The 10,256-nt window shown below is 50.7% G+C and overlaps 1 protein-coding gene across 1 annotated transcript; it reads left to right on the plus strand.

Annotated features, from left to right (window-relative positions):
• The first annotated feature begins 1,567 nt into the window (after positions 1 to 1,567).
• LOC149351757 (beta-1,3-galactosyltransferase 5-like) lies at positions 1,568 to 5,705 on the plus strand. Its single transcript, XM_089577083.1, has 4 exons — positions 1,568 to 1,662; positions 3,550 to 3,855; positions 4,172 to 4,504; positions 5,348 to 5,705. The coding sequence occupies exons 1-4, from the start codon at positions 1,568 to 1,570 to the stop codon at positions 5,703 to 5,705; spliced, it is 1,092 nt and encodes a 363-aa protein (XP_089433209.1).
• Positions 5,706 to 10,256: the final 4,551 nt, after the last annotated feature.

Below are 10,256 nucleotides of genomic sequence, written 5' to 3' on the forward strand. Positions count from 1 at the left end.
GGCGTGCGTCGGCGTAACTCGGCAGCCGCGTCCTTCAATTCACAGGTGAAGGACTTACCAGAGGAGCCTCTTCACCTGTGGTGGTGCCGTAGGTTTGGCGAGTCGGAGCTAGTTGGCCCCAAGAAATGCGGCAGTGAACCACACGACTAACACCTCATGCGCAGAAAGGCCGCGGATGCACTGTCGGTCTGGGTCCGTCCAAAAGAGAGGCGCAGTGAGAAGTGTGCAGCAGCGCAGTCACCTGCGGCTTGGTCGGTTGTTTACCAAAGAAAGTTTCACGCAATGCCGTCTCATCTTTCACATTCCACCCACCGAAGAGACGCAGTAGCAGTGCCGTTCAGCAGCCGTGCACAAGTTCGCGCGATCGAATCCAGTCGCGGCGGCGCCGCATTTTGATGGAGGCGAAATGCGAAAGTGCCATGTGCTATGCAATGTCAGCGCATTTTAGAGAACCCCACGTAGTCGAAATTATTCGTGCGAAAGCATTGGATGTTTCAGCGACACTAAAACCCGGCGTCGCCCAAAAAGTGGCGGCGTTACAAAACTCGCGATTGGTCGAAACGGTGTGACGTCATCAAAGGCGGAAAACACGAAACGTTAACCAGTGATAATCAGTACTAGTACTTGTAACTACAACAACTACAAATAAATAACATAGAATTGAAACAGAATTGGAATAGAATTGCAACGCTTTCGCATTACTCGCGCGTAAGTTCCTTAAGTGCCCCCGGTAATTTTTTAAAGCACCCCTCTACGGCGCGCCTCATGTCTTACACTACTGCTTCTCCGCGCAGTCTTTTTTGCACACACGGTAACGCTGTGTATCGCCAATAATATATCACACGCGTGGTGCCCATTGGGAGGAAATAGGTCAAAATCTGCTTTAGAATAGCAGTTGAAAAGCTGACTAAAGTAAAGCGGAAAACATGCCCTTAGAAATAGGAAAGGAGGAGCCTTGTCACTGTGTTGGTACTGAGAGACATCACACCAACTATCCCATTAATCTGTGACTACGGTTAGAAGCCCTTTCCCCTTGCCTATGAACGGAATTAAAGATAGAATGACCCTTACCGAACAGGTTATTACTCTCAACGAAGCGAAACATACAGAAGCAAAAAAAACACATTCATTGTGTGGGGTTTGTGGCGGGCAACGCGAACTCGTCTGCGCGTACTTATTTATTGTTCATAGCTGAAGCGGCTTTCTCCGACGCATTCGCATCCCTTCCTGGCGAAGCTGCTTATGCACTCTAAGCGAGTACTCGCCCCATAAGCCGCACAGAGATTAGCCGGCTATCTTTTTCTTCGCACCTACTAAGCACGTCGCTCAAAAAGGCTTACACTACCCGATAGATACTAGAATATTTCTCAGTTCATTTTTTGCTACTCAAAAAGAACAGCTATTGCGAATGATACGTGCCCTATTCGGGCGCGGGACGAATAATCGCTGAACCCGTCTTTACTTATGACCACTTTCTCTACCGATAGCGAAAGCGTGCGCGTGCGGGGCAGCCGAGTGAAAGAGAAAGATGCCGTTCGGGCGGGGCCCGCCCTAGCCAGGCGGCATCATGACGAAGCTCCTGATGGTCCTCCTGCGGAGGGCCGCCGTCGTGGTCTGGCTGAGCTTCACGTCACTGCTGGTCTACTACGTGCTGGTGAAGAGGTCGGTGAGCTGTTCCTTTTATCCTGTTCGGAGAGACAGCGAGCCGCATAGCCAGCCCTGCGAGAAAGAATGAGTGCATGTACCGTCGTTGCCAAAAGTAACCAAAGAGCCGTGCCGGCGGCCAGAGCGGCCTTGCAGCTGAGCGACGGCGCTGCTATCTTCGCGGTGTCCGCTGCTCCTCGATTGCGAGTGTAAACTGGCTTACGTAAGCTTGCACCCTCGCTCAGACAGCCCTCCAAAGGCGCGAAATCGGTCACCGCGCATACTACCTGCTTAATTATCATCCAAGGAATGAGGGTAAGAGTGCGGGCTTACGTCACCCAGTTTAAACCCGCAGCCGGGGGGCAGCGGCCAGCACCGAGGAACGCAGCGCCGCCGCTCGACTGAGCCCGGTCCAGCTGCCGTCGTGGCCGCTCGGTTACTTTTGGCAAAGACGGTACGCGGTAGCCGGCCCTGCCTGGCTCCTTACATGGGTCCATAGCTGATAGTAAGCGCAGAAGACAAGCTGGCTTTATGGTTATCAGTGTATGGTAACCGAAACCGGCCTTTATATGCGAGGCATCATGCATAAACTTGCGAGTGGTGTCGGTAATCTTGTGCCTTGTAAGGATGATTCCGGCACATCGCTCATTAATGATGCAGAAAAAAATCCTAGCACTTCAAACCTAATTACAATACGACATGCACCGGTATGAGTTAGCCACAGAGAAAGAGAGGTGCCAGCACGCGCGTGCGGCCAAGAGGTTGACGAAACGGAGCAATAACGCTGCTGCACAAAGCCCTCTTCGTGTACTTAGCATTGCACACTCACACGCTGCAACGCATTAAAATACACCATACCGTAACCTGTGAGAATACTGCGGAACTACGCCCTTCTTAACCTCCGGTGTGGTAGTTCCCGCTCAACCCTCCAGCCAAACAAGGTAGTTCAGGGGGAGTATCGCGTGGACCAAATCAAGCAAGGCGCAACACGTGACATCTCATCGCTTTAGTTGCAGCATTTCCTGCTTTCTCGCCTTCCCATGCGTGACATGGATCGAAAAAAAGAGAACCCGCGACGGCGCTGGCACACAAGATCTCTGTATACGAGTCTAGCGCTTTATTATCGCACATTTTTTACCGAGATAGGCGCATTGCTGATACTAACGCAGCAGCGAATTGTAAAACATTGCATCTTGTTTTCTTTTTTTCTGCGTCTCATGTGTGCGATTCCAGAATACGTATGGGTCGTGCCAAAAACAAACTGAACACAGTTCCATTATTCAACCGTGCTAACGTGTCGAGGCATCGAAAATTCGAACCTGTGCTACTGTGGAGGACGAACGTGGCGCAAAAAACTCGCGTGAGGCACAGAGCACTTCTCAATTTCTACGGGGTCGCACGTCCCTACTCTTCCATGTCACAAGCGTATTTTGTAAAAGTTCTTTTCTCGCTCAATCCTTTTGCCTCTTCCTCAGCCCGCCTCAGTGGTCTCCCGCGCGCCTTCCTTATCAGACCCGCTGAAGGACATTATTCGCTGGCGGTCAGGCCTAGCGTTCAAGGCAGGAGATGCCAAGCATAAAAGGACGAAAGGTTGACTCGGCAACAGAAGCGCAACAAAATACAGTCCCTAGTAAGAAATAAGGTTCCTGACTGCCGCCAAACGTTTAGCAGTCACTGCCATAACAGGGGCCTTTCAAGCTATTTCAGGTAGAAGTGAAGCTGCTTATTACACGATCGAGGGTAAAGTGTCATCTTTACCCAACTATAGGTTGAGCATGACTAATGATCGATTCCTGTGCTGTGAGTCGGTACTAAGGCACACGAGGGGAAACCCGTAGAGCGAGAAACTTTCATCAGAGCGTAAGGCCGACTGACAGCAGCCAGTCGGGCCGTTCCTGCTGGCAGAGGACACACGGACACGACGCAATGGTCTCAGCCTCCTCCGGCGGCGGCTACGGCGACGGCACTCCTTCTGCGGCGCGTGGTGTCCAGTGGTGCCTTCGTGTCACTGCCACGGACGCCATGCCCGGAATTCCTCGCCGTGGTGGTGTTCTCCGCACCTGAGCACGGGGCTGAGCGCCTGGCCATCAGGGAGACATGGTCTCGCGACGTCCGGCCAGAGCACAGCGCGGTCTACTTCCTGGTAGGCAAGCGCCCCGAGAACAACAACGGGAGTGCCAAGCAGACGCTCAGCTGGACAGCGCTTTTAAAGTGAGCGCCGGCACCTGCGATCTGCGGGTGAAATCAAGCCAAAGTGGCCTCTTTGCACCGTTAGATACTTTTGCCTCGTTTAAGCGCAGTTAGGAACTCCGTGCAGTAAATATTTACAACGCTACTGCAGTAGCTCAAGAGTAAACTGCATTTGCTTGCATAGTAACTGCTTGCTTTTGTATAACCCACAAAAGAGGACCGCCGCCTCTTTCGTCTCCTACCCATCGCATTGCCTTAGCTTTCCGTTACTTAACTGCATTACCATGTAAAGTGTAATTCTCGTCGATATTCTTCTTCGTGCAATAACCACAAGCAGACCAGGCAGCCCAGAGACGCGCGGTGACGCGTCCCTCCTCCCGGAAAGCTCGGTTTTCGGAGACATGATCCGCGTCGACTTCGTGGACACCAGCGCAAACAGCACGCTCAAGACGCTGCTGCTACTACAGTGGGCGCAGTCCTTTTGTCCACGCGTGCGCTTCCTTCTCAAGGCGGACGACGACGCGTACGTGGACGTGCCGAGGCTGGTCAGCGTGCTTGAGCGTAAACAGGCCGCCTTCGAGAACAACACGCAACTCCGTGGAAGCAGCCCAGGCTTCCTGCTCGGAAAAAGGCAGGAAGCCACCCCAGTCGTCTCGAGCAATGGATCAAGGTACGTGCGGCACTTACGGTCGGCAGTACAAGCTTAGGCTGTGATGAAAGGCTACGGTTGCGTCTCGGTAGTTAAGCTTTTCCACCGTTCGCAGTTTCAGCGTGCGACGGAGCACGACGGGGCGGTCGCCTCCATGTTTCTACCTAGATCAATATGCCTGTATATATCACCAGTTTTAACTCAGACAGTTATTACAACACGTCGAGGTGCGCACAATGCCAATTTATTTCCCTGGGTATTTAGGAATCACAGTTCTGAAGCTATTGAAGGGTATGCTGCGAGCGTTGTCGCAGCCGTTGCGGTGGAAGCGTGTTGTTCTTGAAAACGTGCATGAAGCGAGCTCTTGTGCGAATAGTGCAAAAAAAGTCGGAGCATGTTTGTCCACTTGTTTAATGGTAGCAAGATTCACAATACTAATGAACTAAAAAGCAACAAATATGAACTACTGGCGTCACATTGCGCTACCCACCACTTTATAGTGAGCATCTTTACGCTTTCAGATCATATGATTTAGCTCAAATTCTCTGAATTACTTGCTTAATTCATGATGGGTCGTTCCTACTATTCGCTTAGCGGACATCAAGGCACCCTGTTCGCTACCAGTGAGTAGCGCCCTTGCGCCGTAAAACAAATATCAGCAGCAACTGACCAAGAATTTTCCCCTATTTAATATCATGGCTGCCGGCAGACGCTCCTTACCCTCGCAACGGGTCTTTAGGAGTGTGCGCCTGCTCCCGACCTACGCTGTAACCGCAGCTCGCGAAAACGAACTTGCCCCAAAGATTACAGCCCGTCCAGGCCGTGAAATACGCGACGCTGCAATTACCTTCCCCCGCGCGCCAGGTACGACGTCGTCCCGGGAGCCCATCACACGGACAGCCTGCCTACCTACCTGTCGGGCGTGGCTTACGTGCTGTCTGGCGGCGTCGTGGGGCCGCTGTTCCGCAAGGCGCTCGACACGCCCGCCCTTCACCTTGGGGACGTCTTCCTGACGGGGCTCGTGGCGTCCGAACTGAGGCTGAACCTCATCCACTCGCCCTGCTTCGCCTGCTGCGAGGAGCTGCCGGACCCGTGCGCCTACCGGCCCCTTCTGGCGGCCACCGTCTCCAAGCCGGACAGCCTGCGGAACGTGTGGAACCGAGTGCGCGACAAGGCGGCCGAACGTTGCCCGCCGCGGAACGACACCGACGACCAGTGCTGATGCGGGGGAGGGGGAGACACCGCTGATCTCATACGGCTTCTCCGAATTCCATCTTGAGAGAAGAAGAAGAAAAAAAAAAGCGCTGGGCTCGTTACCATCTGCTTCCCTTGATTCCTTTTTCGTGCTTTGCCAGGCGGCCTGCAGTTTGCAATCTGCCGGCAAAGGGCTACCTTCAAATATCTGCCGACACGCTTACCTCTTCAGCAGGCACCAGTCTAACGCCGTGTGTCCGCTGGGCGCTAATTTCTGAGAGTGCAGCTGTTATTCACTGCTTTATTTCCGCAGGCATCAAGGAGTTGCATTGAAAAAGCAAAGTATAAGAGTTAATGAAGACCGCCCTAGTAAACTACAACTTCCTCACGACAATGCCGTCATAAGGGACGAAGAGGACAAACTGTGTAGCATGATTCAGGACCGAAATACTCATAAAAGAACAGTGAGAATAAGAATGCGAATATGACAGTAGTGCTCAACAGTCTGGGAAATGCATAACGGCTTGCGATAAGCAGTGAGCTATTGCAATTTGTAAAACACGTCTTGATGGCTCTGGTTATGGTGCTCGGCTGCTGACCCGAAAGACGCGGGTTCGATCCCGGCCGCGGCGGTTAAATTTCTTTCGAGGAGAAATTCTAGAGGCCCGTGTACTGCGCGATGTCAGTGCACGTTAAAGAACCCCAGGTGGTCAAAATTTCCGGAGCCCTCCACTACGGCGTCTCTCATAGCCTTAGTCGCTTTGGGACGTTAAACCCGATAAACCAAACCAACCAAACCACGTCTTCGTATATAGGCCAAGTCGTAACTGCAGAACCGATCTTATGGGATATATCCAGGAAAATAATACTGGGGTTGAGCGAATCTTCAGGCGCATACAGGCCGTAAAGATCAGCTTATCAGAATCCCTCAAGAGAACAGTATATCATTGCATCCTGCCAGTCATGTGTTTGACTGAAAACTAAGGTAAGGAAAATGATTGGTGTATAACCTTGGGAGACAGAAAGCAACTTTGATTGAAGCACGAAGTCAGATTATTGACATCTTGGCACAAATAAAATAATGCAAATGGACTTCGTCAGGACACGTATGCGGACAGCGGAAAACCAGGAAGGACGCGTAGTAGAGGACGATAAGGAGTCAGGTGGGATAAGGCGGCTGGAGCTGGCGCAAAATAGGACCTATTGGAGCGTTCCGAAAAGAACAGCGAAAACAGACATGTGGCGTCAGTTTGCTCCATTGTCCCTCCTCTTTCTGCGCTGTTCACCCCAAAATGCAGCGCTAACTGTCCGTACTGGCTGGAGCACTAGAAGAGGCCGTTTTCGTGCAAAGGATGTAAGCGGCATTTTCTTCGCGATGTGAACCGAGACACAAAGAAATTGAACAGTGTAGTACATATACAAGTAATATGAACGGGAACTCTCAGGTCGCACTCAAGAACGAAATAAATATTTTACTTGGATGTAGAACTTTAATATATATATATATATATATATATATATATATATATATATATATATATATTAAAGATATCGCATGTTTTTCCAGTGCATGTTTTTCATTCATACTTTGGGGTGGAGATCATTTTTCCACTCTGAGCGAATACAGCGTTTTCGTTCATATTTATTCGGCCTGAACCCAGGGAGAGAAGCCTGGATAGTCGGTTCGTGACTCTTCAACCGGAAGGCTCATGGTTCCCTGCTGTCGCTGCAGGAGTAGAGAAAAGGTAAAAAAATTTGTTTAAAAATGCAGCATATATTTTAAAAGCGTATTCGGCGTCAGGTTGAGACAAGCAATTTCCCGTTTAGCGGTAAAAGACCTGCCGTCATTTATCGAAGTGTTACGCTAGAGCATCTACCATTTACCGTGTTACAGCCTTTATACAGTTGTCCCGCTTGGGCATGCACGTGACAACGCTGTGAGCCCGGAGTCAGAAGAAGAAGTGCCGAATGGTGAGCGACTATTTACGACTACTTAATATTGCCGTTTTTGTCATTATTTAATTCAATCCCCTACTCTATATATTATGCCAACCCGGCTGTGCTGAACTTCTCGTTTTTCTTCAGCCTTTTGCTTTTTCCTTGAAAAAGGTCACGTCGTGCTGATTAGCCTTCCTGCGTCTACTGATTTTCAGTCAATTTTCCAGTGTGGGTGGGTTCAGTGTGGCGCCTGGGGAACAAAAATCAAGCGACTATTTTGGAAAAATCTGTTCCTGCATGTGTGCACGTACGCACCTACAAAGAAGGAAACACTGCTCAGTGTGCAAGCTCTGTGTTACGGAGTGCAGGGGTCAGCCGGCGCTTAGTGAAAACACTTGCCTCAGCCATAGTTATCCGTATATATAAAAGGTGCCGACCTCATCCTGCCTCTGGTGATGCTTGTGCTCACTCTTGGGCCTAAATAACTCTTCCGTGAAGACAGAAACTGCCCACAATTAACGCGGCATTGTTCCCGTTCGGGCGACCAAATAATTTCATTTCGTATTCCGAAAGTTTTGCTCTTTCCTGCACAAGGGAGTTAAAAATTAGCCTTTCGCTATGCTTCAATAACAAAACAGTGAATAGTGCAGGAAAGCTGTTTCTGCACGTACGTCCTGAGACCAGGTCGACCCAAAGTGAGAGAGTAATTGTCGCCATGTACCCCCTAATTGGTTAAAATCAACTATTAAACTTTTTAATCACCGCAGTTAGCCTGTATAATTGTACCGGAAGCCTACAGGTGGCTTACAGGCAGACTTGTCAGCCCTGTCCGCACTAGCTGCAGGAGTGACGAAGCGATAGAACACGTGCACTGAGCACGCCCTGCGTTTAGTGCTGAAAGAAAATTGCCGGACCCTATTAAACCCCGCACGCTGAATGGTGATGAACATTCTCTGGATGTGTCCAGAGTTATTGCTTCCTCTGCAGGCCTGTCAGAAACAGTTCTGTTCCCTGCGGGCGTCTCGCAGGCGCCATACGCCATGGCTTTGCCGTACGCAAGGTCCTTACTTCCTCACTTCGAACTCTCAGCTCTCTTTTCTCTTTCCCCTTGGTATACCCCTTCACCTCCCCCACAGTTCAACTGTCTCCTGCATGGTCAACCTTCCCTCATTTCCTTCTCCTCTCTCTCTCTCTGTGACAGGCAGCTGTAATCCTAGACAGAGATATGTGCCTTCAAAACTTCGAACTTAGTCTGTGTCCTGACGCCGCACGAGGTGTGCTGCTCCGCAGTTTGACGCTGTCAGCTGGAAATATGTACTCCGCGGGCGCATGGCTCGAACGTAAAGGGCGCCGCTTTCGAATTTAGCGTCGCAGCTCACGCGTGCGTTTCCGCCTGCGAGTTGTTTGTGAAACATGCGGCCTCCAGGGATCGCGAAAACATTGCCGTAGATAAAAGAAGTCATGCTTTCTTCAAAGAAGCAAGGCCTTTTTCAAATTCTTCGGTCCCGTGGCTCGTCGTGAGCGGCGTGATGTTGAAGCGGAAGTCTTATCTTTTAAAAGCCAAACAGCGGCTGCCCAGATAGCAATTTGGGAAAACACATGCTCCGTAACTCCCGCCATGCGCCCTCCACTGCACCCCATTGGAGTTACGGCGCTTTCCGACTAGCGAATGGAAGCACTTTTAACTGATCCAAACATGCTTTTACATGACCTCCACACAAGGCACAGATTTACTAGAATCCTTGGACAGTTGTGAATATCGAGCATTTAGAATAAGGCTGACAAGATAGAAAGGCGGACGATGTGGTTGCTAGGGCTTAAGGACAAACGAGGAAACTAGACAGCCACCAAAGACCGTCTAACACGATGCAAAGCTTCGTGGCTTAAATCTTATGAAATTAAGTGCTCCACGTTATGCTCACGTAGGCAATTAAAAGCAAGACCGAGCTGCATTAAAGAAATGATTGTTAACGAAGGTAACAAGTGCGTGAGAGCGTTGCACTGATAGCAACTGTAACACAGTAATCACCGCCAACAGTTGTAGCTCCTCCCGCGTCGCTTCTGCAGTGCGAAGAACATCGCATTATACTGGTATGACTCAGTCCAGCACTAGCAGGTTCCCTCGCAGCTTTCGCGCAAGAAGCACTCGGTAACGTGGTGCTCGTCCTCTCAGACATAACTTCACCAGAGAAAGTACGAGACACCAGGAGAAGAACACAGGACAACGCTGTCCTGTGTTCTTCTTTTCCTGGTGTCTCGTACTTTCGCTGGGGAAGTTACGTCTGAAATACACCTACTAGCCCACATGGTTACCTTGTTACAGTTTGTCCTCTCACTTGTTGCAACCCCTACTCCCAGAAGCAGCGTAAACATTCTAGTGCTGGTACATGACACTGCTGCTACTGCTATGACATTAGCGTGCCCCACCATCCCTTCTTGACACGCGCGCGCTCCTGGCCGCCCACTGGAACAAGCTATTCAGTGCCATTCGCCTCGCACCCGCCTCTACACACAGCCGCGCCTGAAACTAACCAAGGGAAGGCTCCCGGTGCGAGTCCTCAAGCTCGCGGTGACCGTCGTATGGATCCTGGCGGCCCTGTGCGCAGTCAACTACATCGTGGTGCGCTTATGCGCGTCCGAC

The sequence above is a fragment of the Amblyomma mixtum genome, chromosome 3 (assembly GCF_055824585.1).
Source record: "Amblyomma mixtum isolate Tamu chromosome 3, ASM5582458v1, whole genome shotgun sequence".
Taxonomy (NCBI): Eukaryota; Metazoa; Arthropoda; class Arachnida; order Ixodida; family Ixodidae; genus Amblyomma; species Amblyomma mixtum.